At 35.5% G+C, this 26,854-nt stretch overlaps 2 protein-coding genes and 1 long non-coding RNA gene across 7 annotated transcripts; 2 read left to right on the forward strand and 1 right to left on the reverse strand.

Moving 5' to 3' along the window:
• Positions 1–3: 3 nt before the first annotated feature.
• mindy4 (MINDY lysine 48 deubiquitinase 4) lies at positions 4–5,537 on the forward strand. 2 transcript variants are annotated; one of them, XM_058785121.1, is made up of 18 exons: positions 4–143; positions 368–487; positions 570–754; positions 846–1,101; positions 1,221–1,417; positions 1,852–1,910; positions 2,169–2,266; positions 2,359–2,475; positions 2,564–2,652; positions 2,831–2,932; positions 3,016–3,079; positions 3,185–3,250; positions 3,574–3,641; positions 3,727–3,790; positions 3,963–4,124; positions 4,206–4,386; positions 4,542–4,626; positions 4,759–5,537. In XM_058785121.1, exons 1-18 carry the CDS (start codon positions 81–83, stop codon positions 4,805–4,807), a joined length of 2,025 nt encoding a protein of 674 aa, XP_058641104.1. In that variant the 5' UTR covers positions 4–80; the 3' UTR covers positions 4,808–5,537. The 2 variants fall into 2 exon arrangements, with proteins under 2 accessions (XP_058641104.1, XP_058641105.1); XM_058785122.1 differs by lacking the exons at positions 4,542–4,626; positions 4,759–5,537 and having other exon boundaries at positions 3,963–4,119; positions 4,206–4,380.
• Positions 5,538–12,173: 6,636 nt separating this feature from the next.
• Positions 12,174–24,516, reverse strand: alkal1 (ALK and LTK ligand 1). Of its 4 annotated transcripts, XM_058783776.1 has the most exons (7): positions 24,444–24,516; positions 24,104–24,191; positions 21,951–22,217; positions 16,621–16,674; positions 15,458–15,541; positions 13,795–13,868; positions 12,174–12,763 (listed from the first exon to the last, which is right to left on the reverse strand). In XM_058783776.1, exons 3-6 carry the CDS (start codon positions 22,204–22,206, stop codon positions 13,804–13,806), a joined length of 459 nt encoding a protein of 152 aa, XP_058639759.1. In that variant the 5' UTR covers positions 22,207–22,217; positions 24,104–24,191; positions 24,444–24,516; the 3' UTR covers positions 12,174–12,763; positions 13,795–13,803. The 4 variants fall into 4 exon arrangements, with proteins under 4 accessions (XP_058639759.1, XP_058639758.1, XP_058639757.1 ...); XM_058783775.1 differs by lacking the exons at positions 24,104–24,191; positions 24,444–24,516 and adding an exon at positions 22,616–23,111; XM_058783774.1 differs by lacking the exons at positions 24,104–24,191; positions 24,444–24,516 and adding an exon at positions 22,588–23,111.
• Positions 22,991–25,308, forward strand: LOC131545194 (uncharacterized). The gene is made up of 3 exons (XR_009272350.1): positions 22,991–23,128; positions 23,369–23,463; positions 24,106–25,308. It is a non-coding gene; the product is annotated as an uncharacterized LOC131545194 (long non-coding RNA).
• Positions 25,309–26,854: the final 1,546 nt, after the last annotated feature.

Here is a 26,854-nt window from a genome sequence, read left to right on the forward strand (position 1 = left end):
TGTGAAGTTTTGGGATGTTTACATCGAACTAGCCAACTTGCTACCTTGGTCCCATATTTACCGCTGTGTCATTCTGATCCATGATGGGCAAACATGTTGAGGAAGTCTCCGCGTCTCTAGTACGGGAATATCTCAGTCGAAAGGTGGGTGACAGATCAGTTTCATTCAGTTTATTCTATTTGGAAGACTTGTAAACATGGTACACATGCTAACTATCCTGTACCACTCAAAGCAGCGTTTTAGGTGATGTTTAAACATATTTACTTAGCGTGATATACATATTGTGTGTTTTAAAGGTAGATTTCGTCTTTAAATTGGTTTGTTCTCTGAGAGATTGCCCTGGTTGGATGATGAAATGTACTTGCAGGGCCTGAAGAAAACCATAGCTTGTATGGATGAAGAGCTTCCACGAACTAATTCAAGCATTAATAACAGATCAGATCTGCGCAGAATACTTCACCTTGAGGGCCTTTACAAAAAGAATAAGGTATCAAAGTGATCAACATCTGTACTTAAAATATCAAGAATGTTGAAAAAGCAGAGAGGTCATAAAATGCACTTGTGTTTAGGCTGAAGAACATCCCTTGAAATCAATGTTGGAGATGATTGTGAAGGACAGAATGAGTGAAGGTGGTAAAACCAAAGGACGCCGACATGGTGACAATCAAACCACATCCAGTTCTTCCATAGACACGACTGGGAATGTTAAGATAGATAAAGATTGTATGGAAAATCTGTTGTGTGAAATTCCAAGGTATTTATTTATTTTATAAAAATCCAGTGTGTTCATTTGTTTGAGACTTTCAAGATCTGTTGACAGCAATAAACATTCACCTTTTACGCAGGTTATCTGAAAGCAGTGTGTCACAAGTTATTGTGCCCTCCCAAACGCCTTCTGAAAAGCTGTGCAAGAGCTTTGCTGTTCACCCTGAAAGTGAGAGAAGTATTTACTGTTTATCATCTAGCCAGGATAGTGTCTTAACAGTATCGAAAGAGGGATTTCCCTCTGAGAAAAAGATTGTAGACACTGACAGCCAGAAGAACAGAAGTAGCAGAATAAGACGGGGCGTTATGTCAGGCCCCATTGCCAGCTCCTCGCAGGTGATGAATGTTGATTAATTAAGTTAATATTCATTTGTTTAAAAAGCTTAAATAATTTACTAAGATTTTATTCTACATTATTCCTCCTTAACAGCATTGCATTGCTTAATTTTCTTTAGGAAAGTAACAGGAGGCGTCCAGCTCGAAAGGCACCGTCATCTGTTATAGCAACACTGGAGGACTGTAGGGAAGCAGCAAACTGGACAAATGGTGTCAATACTACAAATACAAAGTCTATCCCATCAGCCCCTCATGAAGAGGGCAGCATGTTTTCTAATTTACATACAGGAGTCATAGACCGTAGCGGACATCGCTTGTAAGTTTGTTTGAATATGCCCAGTACTTAACCTGTGTCTGGGAAACATACTCTACATATTTTATGTAAACCTTCATTTGAAAAATGTCAAAAGCTTTTATTTTTGAGGCATTAATGCAGTTATATCAGTTTAAACTCTAGAGGTGAAAGGTGGGAATAATTCTAGGGGCCCATATGTCCAGGGGGACCCAGAACACTTTCTAAATTGTATATTTAAAAAGATAAGGGGCCCAAAGCAGTTTACAGTTAGGGGGCACAGAATTCCTTTCCACAACCTTAAAAATGAATTAAATATGAGTGAAATGCCTTATACGTAAAACTGTATGGCTCTAAGACTATGAAATTTGGGATGGTAAAAAAGAGGCTGTTGGTATTTATTCTCAGCTGCAATATGTCAAGTGTGTGATTATTAACTTTTATTGTTTCCTCTCCAGAAAGAATTCGGCACCCAGCCCAAAACTGGATGGACTCCATGTGTTGGAAATGGTTTTGGGTAGTGTACCTAAATCTTCAACAGATTACATTTTGTATCATAGCCAATACACTAGCAGCTGTTGTATTGCTTTAAAATAAATGAGGTGCTGTTTTTGTCCACATTAAATACTTGTGCAGCTGTCAACTTTTAATATTTATTTTACTAATCCTATCATTTTGAAATCAGTGCAACTGAAATGTGCTTTAAAATAATCTGTTTTCAAAATTCTATTGTTTTGAGACGCCTCCCGATTCTTTTCTTTTTTTAATTTTACAGATGACATAGAGAATGAGGGGAGCCTGTGTGATGTTTCTAGAACATCCATGCCAGAACTTAGTTTGAACAAGACTCCCATGGACCAGATGACTGCCACTGTAAAGTGCATTATCATTTTAACTTCCTCAAACCATTATCTGTGATATCAGCGCAGTCTGATATGATATCTGTGCTCTCGTGTCTTACTCAGGCTCTGAAGGAGATCATCTTTGGTTCTTCTATGGCTTGTTTCACTGAGGAGTGGAAACAACAGAATTTTACCTTCTCAGATACTCCTGGTTTGAAGTATGGGATTGTACAAAAGAAGGTACAGTATTTCAGACAACCTCAAGATTTACTGTAGTTTTGGTGTGTAAACCTTTGCGTCATGAGATCTTCTGGGATTTTTTTTTCAGGGAGGACCGTGTGGAGTCCTTGCAGTAGTTCAAGCTTGTGTTCTACAGAAGCTTCTGTTTGAAGAATTGAGTAATGACTCATTGGAGGAGTGCGTATGAACATCAGTCATATTTTTGCAAATTTTTCGGTTGAAAGATCAAATATTATTTTTTATTATCACTAATATAATTTTCATGGCTCTTATTGATCTCAGATATATTTGCATTTTTATACATAAACCATTTGTATTTCATTGACGTCTAAAAAAATGTTTTTAATGTCACTAGGAGACTGGAGGTATCAAGTGTTTTAAGGACAAAATGTCTGTCTCAGGCTTTGGCTGACATACTATGGAGAGCGGGGAATATGAAGAGAGCCACAGTCGCAATGTAAGTGTCACACATTTCGAATTATCACTTCTATTTACAAACCTATTGTTCATTACTCAACTGTAAAGGACCTACCCCCACAGAAACACAGGAAGAAGTCTGTTCACCCCGATTGGACGCTACAAATCAGATGGTATTCTAGAAATGGTAAGGTCATTCTTTGACCCTTAAATTGTCTTCTAATTGCTTCTTAATGTTTTGATGACTACATATTTCTCTTTTGTTAATCGTTTTTTTTTTCATATTCCACAGATAACGAACGTCACTGTGGAGACCTTAGATGATCTTGCTTTAGTTCTTGAGCAGCATGTTAGACAAGTAAGTCTGCACTTGAATGCCTCATGACACATCCCGTATACTTGATTTCTATTACTTGTAGAATACGTATTTTCAAAAAGGTATGAAAATATATTGTAAGATTCATTATGTACAATATTGTTAAATATTTATTCATGTAGTGTTACTATTATTGTTTATAATATTGTTATTTATATTTATAATGTTTTAATGTGCAATCATGATTTGTATTTGAGCACATCCAGTGATAGTCTTGAAGCATGTTAAGTCATATATCACCTGTTTAATAGCTCTCAATGTGATTGATGATGGCAATTAGTAGCAGTTTTCTTTCTTCCTTTTAGTTTGAGTCTGGTCCCTTTGGCTGTATCCTGCTTACCGTCTCTGCCATTCTTTCCAGAACTATTGCAATGTGAGTTTCCACCTCTTTAACTCAATGCAGACTGTTTACTTTCATATATTCACAGAGCTAATCGATTTGTCTTTTTGGGATTTAGTATACAAAGCGATATGGATGTGCCAACTTCCACCCTCATTGGAGCTCACGGCTACTGCACACAGGTTTGCCATATTAACACTTTACAGTCCTTATCTTGATACACATATGAAAGCATATTCAATTTTTCTCTTATTTGACACAGTGTTGTTTGATTTTTGTACAGCTCCAGTGTGTACAGTGTTCTGATATGATCAAGTCATTAATTCTTATATTTTCCCTTTCATTTTTCTTAAGGAATTGGTAAATCTTTTGCTTTGTGGAGGGGCAGTTTCAAACGTCTTTGATGATGAAATGAAGCTTGATTCCGGAAATGGAAATTTTACACTTCTGAAGGGAATTAAAGCACGTTGTAATATTGGGCTGTTGTCTTTATTTGAGCACTATAATATATGTAAGGTAATACGGCTTCAAACACTCTAACATATGCTTAGATATTATGTCCAAATTTCTTATTTCCAGATTCCTCTCTTTTTAAAGGTTGGATCTCACCTGAAATCTCCCAAGTTTCCAATTTGGGTAGTGTGCAGTGAGAGTCATTTCAGTGTGCTCTTTTGCCCCTCTGAAGACCTGGCAACCGATCACTGCAAAGAGGAAGAGTTTGACTTGTACTATTATGATGGGCTGGCCAACCAGCAGGAACCAATTAGATTAACAGTCTGTGAGTCTCACACACACACAAAACAAACACTGGTTGTATTATCCATAGGATTTGAGAAAAACAAAATAAACACAACCTTTGCACACTTGCTTTGTAATTGGGGTTTATTATAAATCAGTATTAAAAGGCATTGTGTGTTTTGTGTCTCTGAACAGATCCACATTCTGCTGCTGGTGCTGCTCAGAATGACAATGCAGACAGTGATCTCATTCCTCCACTGGAGCTCTGCATCAGAACGAAGTAAGTCTTATATTTCATCAGTGCTTAGAAACGTATGTCTCTTGCTTATCAGAATGTTTCCAATAACATGCCATTTTGATATTGTGAAATACAAACATGTGGTGATATTAATGCTTCAAATATGTCTTACAGATGGAGAAATGCAGTGGTCAGCTGGAATAACACAGATCCCATTCTTTGATAATGCACGTAAAGGAGATTTTTATTTGACCTCTGTATGATTTTATCTGGTCTTAAACAAATTTCAGTTAGGTTTGATATTTCAAAATGCATGCTTTTAGTATTTATTTTGTCTTTTATGATTGCTGCCATTCTCAATATTTATAGTATTTTCATCAGTCTGCTGACCTACTTTATATTTGTTTCTCATAGTGTCACATTAACAGTATGGCATTAGGAACTGTTATGCTTTGACAGACTTTTTTTTTGCCTTTATTCAAATCATGATTAAATTATCAGAGAGAATAACTTGCGATTTGTGAATAATTGGCATTGTTCACTCTCTAGGGATAGTTCATGTGAAAATTACAATTCTGTCATTGTTTACTCACCCTCATATACCGTTCCAAACCTATCTATATGGTTTTTTCTTCTGAGGAACACAAAAGAAGATATTTTGAAGAATGTTGGTAACCAGTTTGCATGACCATTAAATTATGGACAAAAAACTTCAATGTTCCACTGAAGAAATTCATACAGTTTTTGGAATGACATGAGTGAATTTTCCATTTTTGGTGAACTATCCCTTTTACTGTGTGCAAGAAAAAGATTTCTAACTAGGATATACAGTGTCATTTTGTGCAAAGAATTCTTTTGTTGCAGTGTGTCCCAAAAGGAGGAACCCTTGCATGGTGAAGACTCTTTGGCTTACTAAAATGTCATTTCAAATATTAAATCTTCTTTGAACTGGATCAATGAGTTATGCCAATGTCTCTTAAGAGCTCTCTTCATTCTGTTTATGGCAATAGAGGACAGTTTACTCTGTGTTTGATCATTTATTATTTCTGGTGTAGTATTTCTGTCCTAGTAATGTTATCATCATATGCCTATAATTAATCATTGTAATTTAGAAGTATAATTTGTAATTAATAGTGACATAGTATTGTAAACATGCTTTATATAGAACTGCAACTGACTTAAAATGTTACCATTCTATGAAATAATCACAGCCCTATAGCAACAAATTGAACTAAGCAATACTCATTTGTGCACATGTAAAAGAACAAAGTGTAGAACATTAATTGCATTAGTTGATCAATACTATAACCCCTTTACAAGATGTTTGCTTGATCATTAATCATATTTTAAGTCGATACAAAAACGGTCTTCGTGATACAACACAGATGGTTTAACTGCAAACCTGCAAAAATATATTGAAGCAGTTGATGACTCACAAATTGTGTTCATATGCACATAACATCCACCTCTGCCACCAAAATAGGGCTGAATAGCTATGCATTTTGGGAAGTGGTTCTGGTTGAACCTTAAACACCAGTGGTCACTCAGGGTCTCATAGTTGGATAATAGTCAACAACTGCAGCTGAGGTTATAGCCTGAACTAAGAGCTGATTATGTGAGTTTTGATGTTATATTGCACGCATGCCTGGAATTTGAGATATGCTTGCATAGCGGAACTCTTGGACTAATAACACCAATGTAAACACAAATATTGCGTTGTTTTTCCACCAATCAAGTGTTTATTGCAACACAAACATCCCAGATCTTATAAACAGAAGTATTTCCTGGCAAAAGTATATCATACTTTTACAACATCTGACTCTGATCACTAACTCATTCACTTTGATCTGTCTTTTTCCTTCCACACAGCTAAATTGCATCACTCCACGCAAACATATCACTGTGCTGTGGAACTTTCAACTAGATTCCATCCTGCAGCTGAAAGTGCAAATATATTTTCACTTACAAATAAAACTCATAAACGGCCATGTCTGAAGGTCTGATTTAGTGTCCTTACTAACTGACAGCTAAATGTAAATCAGTGACACTGAATTCTGTGTGTGTGTGTGTGTACTTGTTTATGCTACATTGTGGGGACCACAAGGATAGTAAAACCTGACATTTTTGACATTGTGGGGACTGACCTGCAATTAGACAATGTTTATCTGAAAGGGTAACAATGCAAAACTGTTAGGGGTAGGTTTAGGGTTGGGTTAGAGGATAAAAAATATAGTTTGGTCAGTATAAAAGTAATAGAAGTCAATATGGAAAGTCACCACAATTCACAGAAACACACACACACAAACAAATGCGCACGCGTGTATGTATGTGTATCACAGTACTCAAACTGTCCTCAAGGTGCCTCTGTTGTGTCATGAATCCAATTTCAATCACAACAAATGTTTGTACATAAAGTATAAGCACTTTGTCTGAAAATAATTAGAATCAGAAGTGATTTGTTTGACAATGACAGTTCATGTTCACTTTCTTTTCTCTACACTTTTTATTTTTGTGCTCAACTGCAACACAGCAACGTTCATAATCCTTACAGACTGACATCTCAGACAACGGTCCTGATGTTATCATATGTGAGTCTCCTATCTGAGGCTCCCAATCATTTTATAAGGGCCATCTGGTGTTTTATTTTTAGGGCCCTGATAATGGAACAATTTCCACCCACACATGGTGATGTCATAAATACAGAAAGTATCGGTCGTTAACCCACCATGGGGATATATTACTCAGTTGACATTATTTAGAAGCGGTAAGGAATCTAGTTAGCCCTTGTGCTGTTCTGACGTTGCTTCCTGTCAATGGTAGACTCAATATTATGTGTTCTTCTTTTATCAGTTGTAGTCATTTAAGAGCGTTTTATGCTCTATGTACATTTTATTATTTGAACTGACTTTTTAGAGAGCATATATCAACCTGTAACCTGTATATCAATTTGTAAGCTGCATGTGTGCAAGACTTCCGGTGTCTTCGGTTTCCAGTTATTTTAGCTGAACAAATACAGTCCGTTATGGTGCTTTTTTTTATATTGATGTGCAAAGTATTTTTTATTTTTTATTATATTATTTATCATTGTAATCATAAACACGTTGTAGAGCAAATAGTTTTATCGTTGATTGCACTGTAGCAGCTAATGAATCGGAAGTATTTATAGAAAATAGCTTACTTCCGCGTTGCGAAATAAGGTGGATATATTTAGTGTTAAGAGTTTGCTCCCAAACTTGCCTTGTTGCCATTATGTCTTCATGGATGAAGAATACTGACATCACCTGTCTCTTTTCATTCATGCCTGAGTATCACAAACCAGCAGGCGCAAAATGAGTGGAGGTGGTGAAAGATTCCCGTGTGATGTGTCAGGAAGGAGGAAAGGAAGATTTGGAAACCTGACAAATAACACATGTCCTGAGGAGAAAAGATCTTTTTTTTCTTCTTTTTTTCTGTAGTCATGTGCATGCACTTTGGGACCAATAAAACCCGAGGCCCCTATTAAACATCAAAAAGCGTTTAAATGCTAATGCCACTGAATGGCAATCCAAGTTAAGTGCTGAATTAATTAAAACACAGCCTGTCTGTAAGATCTTCCACTTCACATGTCAAAGTATTTGTCTGGGCGGTATTGATTTGAGTGTCAGCTAATTCATATTCATGTTTTGTATTTCTCCTAAATTGGTGTTAGTCATAAACTGGCAAACACAAAGCTTGGCCCTGCCCCCTCTCACTGATGTATGAACTATAAATCGTTAGACCGCACAAAATAGATCAAGGGTCTTTCAGAAGGAGATGTGTGGGTTTCAAAAGAATATGGAATCGGCTATAAATAACAGGACAGGGCCCCTCAGGATCTTCTAATGGGATTAAAATGTTTACTTTGCAGAGTGTTGCCTCAGAGGCAAAATTATGGAGTACGTCATGTTTCATTTCAGTACAAGCATCCTTTCCTTTCCTCATCCTTTTCCTGAGGAATCATTTTTATGTCAGACTGGTTTCTATGTTTCTATTATCATTATTTTGAGTGCAGCAGTTGTTAGACAACAAAAGTTCAGTTCAGTTGTTTTCTTTTTGTATGTACTGTATGTATGTATGTATGTATGAGATAGATAGACAGACTGCATTTATTTGATCAAATATACAGTAAAAACAACAGCCTATATTGTAAAATTTTATTAAATTGAAAAAAAAATGTGTTGTGATTCACTTCACTGTCACATGATCTTTCAGAAATGTATTTATTTTTTAGAATGTGAGACTTTTTCAGGATCCTTTTATCAATTGAAAGTTCAAAAGAACAGCATTTGTTTCATATCTATCTATTTATCTAATAAAAATTGTAATTTGTTTACAAAAAAATTGATGATGATTGCATTCACCTGATACTTATTTATTTATTTACTGGAAATATATCACCTCAACATTTGATCTCAAATTAGCCCCAGCTAACTTTGTACACATTTTTGATATATTCTGTCTGATATATTCATGTGCAATTTGAAAACCCAAAGTAGGCCTATTAGTAGAAAATAAACACTCACATATTTAGTTTGACATTTTCTGAAGGTTAAGCATAATTTTTCACTGATTTGCAGGGAAAGATAAAAGTAGGCTACTTCATTTTTAAAAAGTCCTATTTTAGGCCATAGCCTATGTCGTTTTCGTGGAAAGTGCCTCATACACTTATACTGAACATGTTTACTGTTATACTGAACGCTCAGCCGCTAACTTTGAATCAGTCACATTTTAAATACATTATCATTATTTTAGTTTGTGAATGTGAATCACACATGAAGTAGGCCTATACAGATGTAGGCTACACACAAACGAATTGGGTCTTGCTTTAATAGACACCACATCACTCTCTGGTGAGTCACTCTGAGGATGCGGTCAAGAATCACGAGCAGGGAAACTATTGGACAAAAAGTCTCTCCAATTCATCACTTCATGAATGGAGCCGGGGCTCTTCAGTTCAATGATGAAGAACTCTGAATGCCTTAGACTCGTCTCCGGACAGCTTGCCGGTAACTGGAGGATTGTGTGTTTGGGTGTAATTGTGTTAGAACCCTCCCACATATCCTCCCTTGTGCGTCTTCTGTCTCGTTCTTTAATCTCCGCTGTTTGTCTTTGTGATAAGTGATATCCCGTTTCGATCACGATAGATTGTTTATGCCCACCTGATGAGAGGAAGGCTCTGTAACGGCCCCGGTGGATCCACCTTATTTATAGCGTCGGAATCAAATTAGACTGTTTGTGAAAGCCCAAGATACCTGCCATTTTGACTCCGCAATAATCTCAGTCTGAAGTGATGTATTGATGCTTTCAGACAGAGTCTTAATTACGACGCAAGCCGTCAATTAGCGAGGGATGCATTTAAAGATGTTTTTTAAATAGTGGCTGAATTGTTTGTTGCCAGACATTTAAAGTCACTATGTCTGAGGATTTATACTCCCTCTAGAGCAGTAAAGCCAACTGCTATTTCATAGAAGGCTCTAAAAACCACTCAAACCATGTCACACGAGATAACAATGATGAATGGTGAAGGAAAATGATTTCCCGGCATTACTTTCCCAGATTTTCACTGAGGAGCGCTGGAGCGAGAATCCCATTTTCTGACAGAAAGCTGCTGGCGTCTTCGATACGTTCATGAGTTCACATTCATCAAAATCTGTGGAGAGGGTTTTGGTTTATTAAGAACAGTTAAAAGGGGTCATATCATGAAGAATCAAGCTAATCTTTTGATTGCTATTTAAAAGCTTCCTTCCAAAATGAAAAAGTACGATTTATTGATACTAATCTGCAAAAAAACTTTCTGACGTCATATAGATGAATACATTTGAAAATTCACATTACACGTCAATGACGTCTGCTTTTACTCATTGCACACGCAACGTAGTGTTTACAAAGGAGTCTTAAAGGCACAGCAGCCAGAAAAGTAATATAAAAATGTATCAGTTTATGTCAAAGAGTGGAACATTTTCATTAAAAACTCGTTATAAATGAACGCGAGGGAACAGAAATAACTGTAAAAAAAATGCATGATATGACCCTTTTAGACAGTATGAAAGACAAATACGTCTGATAAGCAAAATCCTGTCATGCATTTGCCATAGGCCTACTAATTATTTTGATAAGTTTTCAGAGACATTCTGGCGTGAGAACTGTGAGTTCTGGCGCAGCTTTCAAGTGGTCGCTTTAATATGTTTACGTCAATCTAAACAACAGTTAAGCACAGCTCAGGGCCACATTTCATGTTTGTGTTAATAATCAGATCAGGGAAATATTTGATTACGATGGAGATATAGATAAAGCCACAGTTTTAGTGGATCTCTATTTGCATCGTTTTAGTAAAACCAACAGAAGGGGAAAACAAAATGTTTGTCATTTCTAATACGAGAACAGGATCTCCAAGAGTGAATATTCTCTGATTATTTGCTCATTTGAAAGGGTCCACTCTTGTTTGTGTGCTTTTCTTTTAAGACTTTCTCATACGGAGTCTTACTCCAGTGCTAAAAAAGACACAATGTACCAATGTTGTATCTGCAAAGCTGTTGAAAACAAACAGATGAGTTACTTTAATCCAAGACAAAGTCAAGATAAGCAACTTTCGAAATCCCGATAAACAATTACAGAACTATGAATCCAAACTGATATCTACTCTAAAAATAAATACATACATAAAGTAAAAATAAAGGTGCAAATCAAATTGCATGACCCTGGACCACAAAACCAGTCATAAGTGTCAATTTTTCGAAATTGAGATTTCTACCTCATCTGAAAGATGAATAAATAAGCTTTCCATTGATGTTTTGTTTGGTAGGATAGGACAATATGTGGCCGAGATACAACTATTTGAAAATCTGGAATCTGAGGATGCAAAAGATCTAAATATTGAGAAAATCGCCTTTAAAGTTGTCTAAATTAAGTTCTTAGCTATGCATATTACTGATCAAAAATTAAGTTTTGATATATTTATGGTAGGAAATTCACTAAATATCTTCACGGAAAATGATCTTTACTTAATATCCTAATGATTTTTGGCATAAAAGAAAAATTGATAATTTTGACCCATACAGTGTATTTTTGGCTATTGCTACAAAATACAACAGCGACTTAAGACTTGGTTTTGTGGTCCAGGGTCACATATAAAGAAGTATTATACAAGCATGTAAGCAATTAAGTAAAACAAGACTTTTAAGGGTGATAGAGACTTGGTGCCCACAGTTGGGATATATGAATGTGATATTGTGAGAGATTTATGATCTTATGTTCCCCCTGATACAGAAGAAATGGGTTGTCAGCTGTTATGAAATCTGCTCAATTACTGGAATGGAGCAGATTTCATAATAGCTGACAACCCATATTCCAATCAATCATCCAACAAAATAAGCTAAAAGAAACCCAAAATATGACGTTTTCATGCTCTAGTCATTTATTATCAGCCACAGGAATGCTTTAGGGAAATATATCATCAGATCAAACAGTTTTAGAATTAATAGGCTGTTTTAATAAAATTTGAATTCATAAAAAGGAAACAAACAAACAAACAAAAAAAAAAAAAAAAAACAGGAAATCAAATATTGTGCTTGAATGTTTTTATTCTTTCAAAGCATCAGTGCAATATTACCATTGTTATCAAACAATGTGTTTTTATCATTCGAAATAATTCATCTTTTGAATTTCAATAAGTGCCAATGGTAGATATCATGGAAATGACAGCATGGTAAGAAACTTTCATATAGCCTACACAATCTTTTTTTAAAGTGTAAGGAATGAAATAAAATATTCAGATTTGAAATAATATATTTGGAACAGAAATATATTTAAGCGTAATGGTGGCTTAATGAGATACATATTCAAATGTAATCAGGACAGAATATTTACATATCATTTAAATAAATAATTGGATGCAAAGATAAATAATACTTTCTCATAATATAAAAAGCAAAGCTATTAAACAAAACTATATTTTAAGAGCATTTTAAAACAAACATAAATTATGACAAAAAGCAAAAAAATAAAAATTGTATTATTATTATTATAGAACAATTATACTTTGGAAATGGAAATGACATAAATGAAAACAATGACAGTTAATTGCAGTGATTTGAAGGCACTTCCTTGGAAAAAATAATTCACTCCAACATCTCTGGAGTTTCTTCGTTTATATCCTCAGGACCTGCGACACATATAGAATGATGTTAATATTTAATCATATTAAAATTTCCTTTATATTTGAAATCAATACTTTTAGGATTCGGTTACAGTTAGAAAAAAGTATGAGGAAGACAGCGTACGAAATTAAGTTCCTCAACCAGCTCAACCTGTCATACACAGAAACAATGAACTTCAGACTTGAATGAATTTCTCTCCACTTCAATGGAAATCACTTATTCACATCACAAAAGGCAATTTAACCATTTCTAATTGATTCAGAGGAAACCTAATTCACCAGCCCCATCATTTGACATTCAGATTGGTAATGGAGTCTTTCACCTTTCACTAACAGGCTCTTTGAATGTCTCATTCCAGCTGATTTTGTCACAGCACAGACTGATTCCAGCGTCACAGTTTGGTGGTGAACTATTTTGAATATGTTTCTAGGAATTAAATGAATAATGTTTGATTCTTTGACACATGAGCTCTGATTGACTTGCCAAGACTGTTATTTAATCACTTTATTGCAAAATCTAATATACAATTATTTGATCTATCAGAAAACATGCATTAGGCATCTGCAACTTGGCTTCTTATCAATTATACAGACATAAATCTGAAGTCAAAGGCATTATACCTTTAAATTTCAACTGCAAGAACATGGATTCTTGAGAGGCTTTGTTGTGTATAATTACTTCTAAGTGATTAGTTTCTAGTTGCACGCATGTTACAATGCAAAATCTAGAAGTGGAATTTAAATGTGACTCTCTGGAAGTTCTATTCTGCCTGTGTGAACCGTGTATTAACTGCATGCCTAAGAATGTACCAGATGGCCATGATTAAAATGACATTATATCTTACTCAATGTTTCTTCTAAGGTTTCAGTTAAAGAAACATGCAAAACTTTCCCAACAGTAACCGGGAGCAGGCTTGGCTATCATGTTACAAATCTTGCAGTTTTCTTGTTTCAGACAATAATAAATACACACAAACACATAATAAATATACAAATAATAGTTCATACACTCATGAGTTAAACAGTTTTGTACTTACATGCGGTTTCTATGATTGTGTGCAAAGGGGACTCATAGCTAGCCTTGTTAGCAATCGTGCACATCTTTTATAATCTGTTGGGGACAAGTCAAAAAGAAATGAAAACAAGGAATTCTCACTTTCACAATGTTAAACAGACATTGACACTCTGGCTTGTGCTGTGTGACATGAAGCACACGTCAGCACTTCCAACGCACTGATGAAATTCAGTTTTAAGTGGAGCTCTCATGCCATCACGGGGTGACGTATAGAGTATGAACATGGCTAAGGGTTAGATGGATCCCTGTAAATAGCTTCATCTCTGCCCCAGTAATGTACTTGATGGCCTAAAATGACTGTGTGGGTTCAAGCACCACATGCTTCCACCCTTAATGGTGTTTGTGAAGTCTGAACATCCCATTGCTGTCCTGTTCCAAGCACCATTGCCGTCATTTTCTCTCAAGGTACTGCCACGTTTCCCTCCCTCCCATTTAAAAGTGACATTGTCAAAGCAGAACTCAAACACTACAAAGTATCTTGAAAGTATACGTTGTGGAATGGCTTTGGACATGCCGTTACCATACATGAAAACGTATCTTGTGTTAAGTTTACTGCAGTTTAGGGAGCATTTATGTCATAAAAATGCTCTGGAAGACAGAAACTCTGATTTACGAATGAATTATTATGCGTTTGCCATTCCCAGAGTTCCTCGTGGCTGCCAAAAACTCACATTCAGCTGGTCGGATTTGCATGTTTACAAAGCCCACCGTACGAAATTTGCATTGTAATATGCATGCTGCGCTTTCTTTACTACTAGCAATAATTCATAGATCCTGATTTAGAAGAGAAATATCCACAGTTTCTAAGTTTGAATTTCACAATTCTTCCTTCTCTACTGAGAACCACAGAGGAGGGTCGTGAAGCAAGTTCACAAAACATCGCTGGCCACTAACACACAAGTGTTTTTACTCAAGAAAAATAAAACAAAACACTTGAACTGCCAACGTCTAGAGGAAACAGGCAACTGTTGTGACCCAAAATATAAATCTGATCATCACTATGGGAAGCTAGTTTGTCTTTTATTTTGTGAAATATAAAATGTAGTACAACTGAAGAAAAGGAGACTTGATTCGTTTTGACATATATGCTCTCTATACAGAGTAACACTTTAGCTGTACCATTAGAAAAGCGTTATTTAATGGAAAACTCTAAACCTCTCCTGAACACTGTGAAGTCCATGAGGACTAAGGGTGGAGGAGCATTTTCGTTGCGGTGTAACGCCCTGTCAAAACTTTTTTTTTTTACTTCAGAAAAATAGAAACATAGGCAGCATTTCTAAAGTCTCTACAAAATAAACAAGCACAAACAAGCAGCATAATACAAAAATCAATTAAGATCATAACATAATTCTAATTTGAAACTACAGGGAAACGTTTCATGTCTTTAAAGTAATATTTCACCCCAAAATGTAGATTCTGTCATCATTTATTCACAAGATATATAAAAACAAAAATATTTAAAGAACATTGGACCCCATTTACTTTCATTATATGGACAAAGAAACATGGAAACATTTTTCAAAATATCTTCTACAGCACGCACAAAACATACAGGTTTGATATGACATTAAGGTAAATGAGTAAATTATGAATTATTTCTTAGTTAAAGATATATGTATACGTACATGACGGTATGGAACAATCCCTTGTATTGTGATAAATTCTATGGAAATGTGTCCTGCATTCAGATGGAAACTTGACTGGTCCTGCTTGAAACAAAAAAAAAAATAGCATTTTAAAGATTAATTACTCTGGTGAATGAAATCATTTAGCTTTTAATTTCAAAATGTCTGCTTAAGCATTAAGTCTAATCTCACAAACTTGTACAAAGGAAATGGTAAAGTTGCTGTAACTTGTTCACTTGTGCAGAAACTCAGGAGAATTAGCGCATGCTAGCGCTTGACATGCTCTCACAAGGGCAGAGACTTAATGATTCTGATGATTCTGATTCTGGCAAAGCTCTTACAAAGTTTCATTGTATGGATAACAAATTTTCACGATAATTATCGTAGGTGAACAAAGATTCTGCAGTGAATAAAAGCGCTTTTTCTAACAACATTTGGCTGGAGTACAAAGTGTATTTCACAACCCAGAGGCTGTAAAACAATTTAACTAAGTTAATCTGCTGTAGGCTAAACTGATTTGACTGGCTTTATGTGTTACAGGATGAAAACTGCTCATTTCTAATGAGGCAGATTTCAGATTATGCCTATAAGGAGAATGAAAACAGAGGATGTATTCAGAATGGCTATTGCACAGTATATACTGCATACTCCTTTTTAAAAATAGCAAGTGAAACAGTTGGTGTTATTCCACAATCATCATTTTAAACAGAATGGTACATTTGTCACATGACCTCATCAAGTTAATCACTGCATGCAAGTCAGTGAATGGTGTCTGGTTATTATCTTTTTCGTAACCCAGTTTTGCCTAAAAATGGCTTTTATTTTTGGCAGTCAAATTAAATGACTCAAGAAATAGATACTTCTGTTTCACTCCTGACACTGGAAATGGAAGGAGGTTGAACGCACTACATTGTAGAATACAATATTCGACAAAGTAAACATGTGGCAAATGTAGCAGGTCATAAGAAAAAGAAAATCCACACACTGTGCATACACTGTATACTGTACTAATTATATACCGCAGCAACAGTAAGAGTAGTATGTTAGTACGCTATTCTGAACACAGAATACATAGCCACACATCTAGACCTCATCTAGAGGGCTGCTTGAAATATTTAATACTACAAAAAAGATGAAACATATTGAAATGGTGTTTTCTTTACCTGTAAAATGTTCTATAAATCTGTCTTTCATGCTTATGTCTCGTGGAACAACCTCTGAAACAAAAAGACAAAAAGACAGTGTTAATGTTTTTGCCACCACACCAGCCTAATCAAGAAGATTCAAATCTAGTAAATATACCCCTTCAACTATACCAAACCAGAAATGTGTTCTTTTAACTCGTATAATACTGGATATTAATTAGCAACTTGATCATTCTTAAATAAACTGAAATAAGCAATCGATACTGTGGGTGAACAAAACAGACTCACCAAGTAGCTTCCTCATAGAAACATAGAAGCTGTTATTGCATTTAGCTTGAGGTTGGCTGGATGGATGAAAATGGGAAAGAGCATTGTATTTTTGTGGAGAAATCTGTCTCTGTCTGGATATATTATCAGACATTCCACTATAATTTGTGTCATCCAAATTAAAATGCACACATTATTTTTTCTAAGTGTGTTTTTCATTAATGAAATGTTTTGATAGCCTATTGCAATTTTAAAGTCTGTTTTATATGTATAACAAAACAAAACTGAAACTACCCAAGTATCCCCTTGGGCAACGAGTGGACAATCACAAAGTCTCAAGTCAAGTGGCAGCTATAGAATATGTTTGATATTCATCACAACTCCAACAGAAATGTATTGCCGGTACATAAAACTCAGAGATTTCTGTTCTTTGTTAATTGTGAGCATTAAAAACGAAACATTACAAAGAGACAGCTTTGTACAGTATAACCATTTACTGTGTAATTTACTGTATATTAATGAATGTGATTTAGCCGGGGAATGATTATGTCATCAGCTTGCGTCCAGCTTAGTCACTGAATACACTGTCTAGCACATGGCATGAAGTCATTTGTAAGTCTGCTTACTTAGCTATCTGTAGAGACATACCACTGACTTCTATTGTTATTTAATGAAGACATTCTTCATAAACCATTTATTTTGTTGACAACCTCCCCAAAGGTTTTGCAAAACATGACATGACTTCAGTTTGCATTAGCACACAATTAATGATGAATTTACAGATTGTTTATAGTCTTGTAAATACTGTTAACGGTCTGTCAGATCTCAAACTCATAAATGTCTGCAGTGTACAAACATGCAGCAACCTCTTGGAAAACTTCCCATTGTAAGATTTTGATATAACTGATTACAGTCATACACGCCATGCGTTTTACTGTGGAGACTACATGCTTGACGTCAGAAAGACGGACAGCCATTTAAAGCATAGATGTAAAATGCAATCCCAGATTGATAATCCAGCGCTCAGTAAATCTGCTAGAGGCTTGGGGTCCTTGCTAATTATGTACAATCTGTAGCCCGCCCGACCCTGGGACACCATCCCCACATGTAGACCATATCAGTTCCAGCCTATCGGAGTAAGGAGATTATTGCATGCAAAGTTGTAATGCCTATCAATGTCAGGTCCACAAATCCATGCAGCAGCTAATTTTAACCTGCCTCAGAATGTAGGATAACCAACACTATGTTATGAATGAGTTCCTCTTTCATTCAAAATACAATGACGCTCTACCTTTTTGATGTCTACACAGATCCTTCGACTGTGGGCCATTCTTTTCCATTTTTAATAAGAGAATCATAGAGATGATGCACTATCAAACACCTATCAAGATAATTCCAGGTCTATACGCGTGTTGTCGCACCTGAGTCTTACATAAGATGACTAAATGCCAATACTAATGGGCTGTTCTATTCGGGAGGGTTCAGTACAGTACAGTGTGTTGACTGTTTAGATTATATAAAGGTCCATGATCAACTCAGTTTTCAAAACTAGCATGTTTTCAACGGAATTCAAATCATTCTCATTGCAAAATTTGAAAGGCAACAAACTCATTCAAAGGTCATCCAGATCAGCAATAGCAGATGTTTATGGGTGTGATTTGTCTTTGGCACACGAATTCTGTGTAACAACACATGTCAATCAGTGTTTTTTTGTTTTTTTTCTTTTTCCTTTTCTTTTTCTTTTGTTATGGGTAAGCCATTTAAATAGAATCAGCCCAACCAGAAAACTGGCACTAGCACTGTCAAAATTTCATGAAATTTGTTTTATAGTTAAATTAATGGGGTGTCACAGCAGTAGCAGGTTTTTGTCTGTTTTGAGTATAATAAACTATTCCCAAGAGTAACAGAAATGCTAAAATGCCTCTGAAGACATCAAAACACTGGACAGCTTCTAGATGTGACAAGGAACATTCAGTAGTTGCTGTTAAATGACACATATTTAGTTAAGCACAAATGGTAACACTCTTTGAAAAATTACACCAATAAGCACTTATTATTCTTCCAGCATGAACAATCTCAAGTACATACAATTTAAAGGCATAAGTAATGTTTCAGCGAAAGATATTTCAATGGAATGTATTTATATATAAATTCATCTTCACATAATTCTAGTTCAAGTTCAAGTTCATTTTATTTGTATAGCACATTTACAACAGCAACTCGGCCGACCAAAGTGCTTTACAGGAGAGAATAATTAAAAAACATACACAGAGAACAAACCAGATAAAAAAAGAACAACCCATTTTAAAATTACAGTATATCAGTAATCAGTACACTAAGGAAAACAAATAGGTTTTTAGCAGGGACTTAAAAACAGACAGGGAAGGGGCCATTCTAATCTCTAGAGGCAGGGTATTCCAAAGTCGTGGCATGCCACCGCAAATGCACACTCCCCTCTACGCTCAAGTCTAACATGTGAAACAACCAACAAAGCAGTCGCAAGATCTTAAGCTTCTAGACAGAGTGTATAAATGAAGGAGTTCAGAGAGGTAGACAGGAGCTAGGTTATGTAAAGATTTATAAACAAAGAGTAGAATTTTGAAGTCTATTCTCTGATGAACCGGCAACCAGAGTAGAGATCTGAGAATAGGAGTGATGTGTTCATGTTTGTGACACTTCAAAAGAAGTCTGGCCGCAGTGTTTTGGACTAGCTGAAGGCGCGCAATTTGAGATTTAGACATTCCGCAAAGAATTGCAGTAATCTAGCTGAGATGGAACAAACGCATGAACAGCCATTTCTAGAGTTTTGGGAGTGAGAAAGTCTCTGATTTTAGACAGTAGACGAAGTTGATAGAAACTGGAACCGATAACGGAAGAGATATGTGACCCTGGACCACAAAACCAGTCTTAAGTCGCTGGGGTATATTTGTAGCAATAGCCAAAAATACATTGTATGGGTCAAAATTATAAATTTTTCTTTTATGCCAAAAAACATTAGGATTTTAAGTAAAGATCATGTTCCATGAAGATATTTTGTAAATTTCTTACCGTAAATATATCAAAACCTCATTTTTGATTAGTAATATGCATTGCTAAGAACTTCATTTGGACAACTTTAAAGGCGATTTTCTCAATATTTTGATTTTTTTGCACCCTCAGATTCCAGATTTTCAAATAGTTGTATCTCGGCCAAACATTGTCTGATCCTTGTGATACATCAATGGAAAGCTTATTTATTCAGCTTTCAAATGATGTATAAATCTCAATTTCGAAAAATTGACACTTGAGACTGGTTTTGTGGTCCAGGGTCACATATGTTTATCGAATTTTAAATGCTGGTCGACAAGAACACCTAGGTTCCACAGATAAACTGTTCAAATCGGGGCGTATATACTGAGAATTCTCATTAGAACCAAAAACAAATACTTCGGTCTTGTCTTCATTTAAGAAGAGGAAATTTTGGGCGAGCCATGGTTTAACCTCCTCTAAACATTGTATAAGAGGTAATCGCTGCGGAATTGTTTCTTTTGATTGGTAGATAGATTTGAGTATCATCTGCGTAGAAATGAAAAGACACACCATGTTTTTGTAGAATAGAGCCCAGAGGTAGCATGTAGAGAGAAAATAGAGAAGGAGCTAAGATAGAACCTTGCGGAAGGCCACGGGATAGAGGTGCAGGGGAAGAAGTAAAATTACCCAGCTTCACTAAAAACTTTCTGTCCGACAGATATGACTGAAACCAATTTAGAAGAGTAGTTTTTAGACCCACCCAGGACTCTAGTCTGGATAATAGTGTGGAGTGGTCTACGGTATCAAAAGCGGACGATAAATCTAAAAGAATAAGAACCACAGAGTCTCCAGAGTCAGTGGAGAGATAATTCTACTATATTTGCTGTATTAAGATGAGACTGAAGTTATTAGTTTCAAACCCTTTCACGACTGACCATCCTGGAGGTTCATGTGACAGTGATCATGTTAGAACCAAAAAATCAAATTATGGAACACCACCGGTCTAGAGATAGAAAAATATTTATTTATGTTCTCACCACAGGTGACGTTGATGAAGAATGAGAACATAAATAAATATTTTCTATCTCTAGACCGGTGGTGTGCCTACTTTGATTTTTTGGTTCAAATTTTTGTGTGGTGGAACACCCACATTGAACTTTTTGCCTACTTGTTGTGCGCACTTGGAATGTTTTTTTTATTTTTTTTTTTTTACAATGACCATGTTAACCATTACAAATGTAGATGGGGCTCTTATCTATTATGGGGGTCTTATCTATTAATGATGTCTCCGAAAGCAAGAAAATAATTGACAAAGATGGACAGGCATCTGGCTTTTCTTCTTGTTGGTATACAGAGGTAGAATGTGACTGCACAACAGATTTGTAACATATGCTAGAGTGCTGGGGTAACTATAAAACAGTATAGTTATTATATATAAGTAATATCCATATTGCATCAAAAAGTTCTAAAAAGCCATATTTCAAATGTTATATTTGTACGACATGGAAAAGTCTGTGCCTAAACTGTAGATGTAATGTGCAATTGGGAATCATTTCTTGCTGTTCAATCAATACTGTTTTTTTTAGTGAGGTCAGGTTGATTAATCATATGAAATATATATTTTTTTGACTTAATAAATGCATTAACCAAGTCGTTACTCACAAAGTGCAGATCATCAGCACACACCATTACATGACAACCAGCATCATGATTTCTCAAGCTTTTAAACTTGTCTACACCAATGATTTCAGCACTGTGTGATCAGTCTAACAAGACCATAATAAGCATTCATTTTACTACACTCTGCAGATCAAAAGAATGTCCCTTAATCCAATTTCAATTTTTTTTTTTTTTTTACAGAACTTTTCAAAATTACTCAAAGAATACAGGTTATGTTATTGTCTTTGCAATTCAATCAAGAGTATGTAAGGCAAAATATGAACAGCTGTCCATGCATTAAGTGATTAACGCATTAAAAGTGCAGTTGATATGCACGAAAAACTCCCACTAACAGGAAGGAGTTAATGCCCAGGATTACTTTTGTATCATCACCTGATCTCAAATCAGCTTACCTATTGGTCTGCTGTTGTCCGGCTTGGACAAATGTGCAGTCTTTTCACGAGAGGAAAACTTCACATCTTGAGATACAGAGTAGAGGCCACTTGTGACGCGTCTGGACGCGGGCTTGTCCTCGATCACTTGCAGGATTAGATTAAGCAGAGTTTTCCTTTCCGACTCCTTTACCTCCTTGCTATCCATGCATTGGCTGGATGTGATGAGCAAAAGAATCATACTCAGCAATATGTGCCATCTCTTCTCAGCCCGCATGGCTTTCCAGCCTGATAAACGAACAAAACAAGTAAACATAGTCATTACATCCTCGTAAAAGTTCTGACCGTGCGTAAAATACGCAGATGTCAGAGCAGTGGCGCAGTGGTCCTGTGTTTATGCAGTAAATATTACACCTAGATTCGAGTCCTACCTAAAACTCTCGACCTGTTTACACGCTGTACTTTTTGCAAATATGTGCAAAACAAATAAATAATACAACGGTACCTTAATGTAGGCTACACGAAATGACCCAAATCCAACTATTCTTCATTGTCTACATGTTTAAACTTTTTGAAATCTGAGAAATAATCAGTTCTCTTTACTATAACCTTAAAGTATATAGCCTACTCACATAAGCAAACATAAATAGAAACTTACGCGAATATATATTGGTAGGTGCTTCTACCTTTAATGATGTGCACGCAAAGTTGTCAGAGAAAAATATATCTTCCAACAGTTCCTGTTGTCTCGTGTCTTTCTTGAGAACATGCGTCTTGTTTTATACGTCAAGTGCGAAGCTTCTTGAATGTAATACAATCGATTTCGGGTGGGTGGCAAATGTAGACATCTTTCCCTTAGGTTTTTTTTTTTTTTTCTCCTCAACTCGTGGTCAGTTCCTTTGACATTCGCCCCTCCTTTCGCTTCAAATTCATCACAGAAGTTCAGATAACTATAAAAAGTGTCTCAAAACTCCTCTCTGCGGTTTATTAAAAGATTCATAGCTGGCAGAGGGCTGGACGCGTAAATGTTCTTGGAGATATCCATCGCGCCATGTGTCCCCAGGGAAACGACGGGGAACCTCAAGTATCCATATATCTAAATATACTTGCTTAAACGTAGCTGAGCTGTGAAAATAACGCCTGGATGTTTTTGTTCATGGATGGTCGGGTCTTGTGACTGCACTAAGCGCGCTATCCTGGTAAGCCCCGCTTGTTTCCACCTCCCAACTGAAGTTTGCACTTGGCTTTGTGCTGGTATTACACGCTTAACGCATAAATTCCAGGGTTCTTAACTTTTGTATGTCATAACAAGCAAACACAGATCAATGGTCTGATTGGAATGATATTGAGCATTTATATATTTTATAAATGATCATATTATTTCCACCTGTTATTTTTTGATTATTTCTTTAAGCTTCTTAATATTTCTCTGTTGCCAGAGTGTGCACCCCCCCCCCCTTCCGGCAGGGGGTCATGTCCTGGAAATCTGGCCTTCAAGTTTCATATCAAGTTATGTGGGTAATTATGTGTGATGGTAATTACATTTTCCACTTTTGAGGGAAGATCTGAATGAAACTCTGCTTGTATTAATTGCTAAGTACAAAAATAATTACAAATTGTAAGGAATTTAAATTCTGAAATGCTCTAAGAATGAAATTCTCTAAAGAATGGTGGCATTGATGGCAATATTTAGGCTATATAATAATAATAATGCACAGCAGTTATTTACTATTAAAACATAAATAAAATGTAGCCTATACATAAATACCAAACAAATGTTGCCTGCATTTTTACAAAAATAAATAAATAAAAAATAAAATAACAACAAACTAACATTGGCTTATTAATTGCAAATTGTATAAATAATAAGAAATTGTTATGAATTTAAATTCTGAAATGCCCTAAGAAAACAAACAATCAAAAAAGTAGACACTTTTTAGGAATTAAAAGGTCTGTGTGGTGGACAATCCTAGAATAGTGACTATAATTAAAGTGACAATAGTTTAAAGCTGTGATCTACCCATTATCCCTAGACTGATGACGTTAATGATTTATCCAGGGGATCCCTGGGTGTATAAAAGTTATAAACTCTTCTCTGTTGAATTCATGTAAAAGTACAATGTGAAAGACATGTGAAGAAATGTGAAGTTTCACACAGCTCTTGTTGCTCTTACAGGATGTCACTGAACCTGCATCTCATGTGGGAATTTGAAGGAAACGGCCTTGCTCTTTCCTGACTTCAAGATGCACACTGGGTTCAAACTGACATAAGGAACAGAAAAAAAATGATCTTCAGATACTTAAATGTCACATTTGCATGAGGACATTTCAAACTGCTTTACTTTTGAAGTAACTTTTTAACTTTACATACGATCATGACAATGGAATGCTGCATTGTCGACATTGCAAAGCTTAATCTCGGCACAGATATAAGCTACACTGATCGCTGTCCTAATATGGCCTTTAACCAAATACCTAAGACATATGATTATTGGAATGCTGTAGTCTACTTACCACCATGGGATGTTTTAAAGCCTCTGCTCATATGAACTCTAACAGTTACGGACAAGCAATAAAGATGTTGTACTTGGCGACATCAAGCGGTGTGTTTTCAAACTACAAATAATATCGCTTTACCCCCTACACATCCACAGTAGATTATTAGTGCATTAAAAAATATATATATATTACGTCAATAAATATGATTTTGAATTATGCTCTGTAAACCTATATCTAGCCTATACAAAATGCCTAATTTAATTCTAGGAATTTTCGCATACTTCTTGTTAAGATGTCAAAATGTCACGTTCATAGGGGCTGAAAAACTCACAATAAACTAATAATAAAGTTAGTTTGCAACTAACAACTATATTGGTAATTTGGTCGCACCACTTGAAGGCATAACTTAACCAGTAGCTAAACTCTCCGCGAGGTTATGTTTAGTCGCATAATATGACGTTTACCAGTAGGCTAATTCTTGAGACATGGGACAAAACACGTCCAGCAATTGTAACTGCTATCAGGTTTAAAAAATAAAAATATTTGCAATTGTAAATGTTGTGGGGATTAATAATAGAATGTATTTATCACAATTGTGAAATTAAAATTTCAATTTAATTTTAGCATTATAATAGTGAAATCGTTATTGTCTTCTCACTAGGCTACATCTAAAACAGTGTGTCCACAGAGGAGGGTTCAATCATTCATATGCCAATTTTTATTTTTTTTTTAATGATGAAAAGACCTTGCTTTATCAAAAGCAACACTTAATAATATCTCATATCAAAGCAAGGTTGTTTTTCAGTGACACATGCATGTTTCATAAGGTTTCAAATTTGTGTCCTCACTTCTTGTCAACACCATCAGACATTCATTAAAATGTAGCCTAATAAAATCAGGGAATATCAGGGACAGCTGCCTGTCACTCTAAACAACCCCCTTGCCACATTCCTCTTCTGCAGAGTACATCACTGCAGACAGGCTCTGGTCAGTTTTATAGTTTTAGAATATTTTAAATCACCACAACCATGTTATCGAGGGGTGAGAACCAGAAGGGCGTAAGTGACATTTTACCAACTTTACAGGAGACTTTTTTTTACCATAGTTTGATCTGACTTTGTGTACTGATTTCAATTGTTTATAATACACATTTGTACGCTAATGGATGACAGTACTTTTGCCAGTAGAAAGAGCTCATTAAAGAGCTTTCATTTGATGTATATATCTCCATTTCACCAAAAATGTCACTTACGCCCTTCTGGTTCTCATCCCTTGCACCATCTGCCAGTTTCTGAGGAAATTATTTGAAATATTTAGATCATTTTATTCTCCTGAAGCAGGTTCCATTAGCATCTAGCATCAACAGAAAAACAAAAACAAAATGGCAACTACATGAACTCCATTTGTTTTGTGAAAGATTAATGCCAAATTTGTCAACACCACCAGATGTCACCACCATAAGATTTTATGTTCCAATGATATATCAAAATAGCCTACTCAAATGTGACTCTTGTATAAAAGCTTTATAAATAATAACATACTCACTATTTGTTGTGTTTGTTTTAATACAGTAATTGATTGATTCAATGTATTTGATAATTGTAGTTAAAAATACTATAAATTCAGGTTTTCGTCACCACATATGTTAACTCCGTCAGTTCTGTCACCTCCGTCAGTTACATATTTTGATCATATTTCATTATGATATTTTATATGTGTTGTGGAATGTTTGGGCACATGTGAAAGTAATCTGTCTGCTAACATGAGAATGTGTTTTGTTAAATGTTAAAAACATCTTGAATGCTGTTAAAGATAAAGTTGAAATTAGACAGTCCAAGATAAAAAGCACATTTTGTTAAAAAAAGAGAAAAGTTGGGAGGTTGTATCAAAGCGTAGCTCAGTAACTTAGTACATATAATATACATAAATGTAGTTTCATTTGTCTGAGTACAAGGTTTTATTTTTTTCAATTTTGCACCGTTTTGTCCCATTTCTCAAGAATGACTGTTAAACCTTTATTGATTCAATAAGAAGCCCTAAATATATAAAAAGCAGCATTTAAAAGCTGTGCGTTTGACTTTTATCTTGTTACGGTTCATGTTTTGAACTAACTGTCAACCTTAATAAATGACATTTACACTAATGTTATATTTTATTTAACGAGTGTACATGTCAACAACATCATATGTGTACATTAATGTCATCTGTCAAGACAGTTTTATGCCCGTTGTTCCTGATGCGTCCAGTAGGGGGAGGAAGATATACGGCGAAATAACATCATCCAAATCAAAACACGAAACTTACACAAGTAATAAACGTCCCATTCATAGATGTTGAATTTTTTTTTCTTTTCTTGTGAATTTAAATATAAACGCTACATTAACATAACAGATAGACAGTGTAAGGATGCACTAATGATATTAGTT

Source organism: Onychostoma macrolepis, chromosome 08 (assembly GCF_012432095.1).
Source record: "Onychostoma macrolepis isolate SWU-2019 chromosome 08, ASM1243209v1, whole genome shotgun sequence".
In the NCBI taxonomy this organism is placed as follows: domain Eukaryota; kingdom Metazoa; phylum Chordata; class Actinopteri; order Cypriniformes; family Cyprinidae; genus Onychostoma; species Onychostoma macrolepis.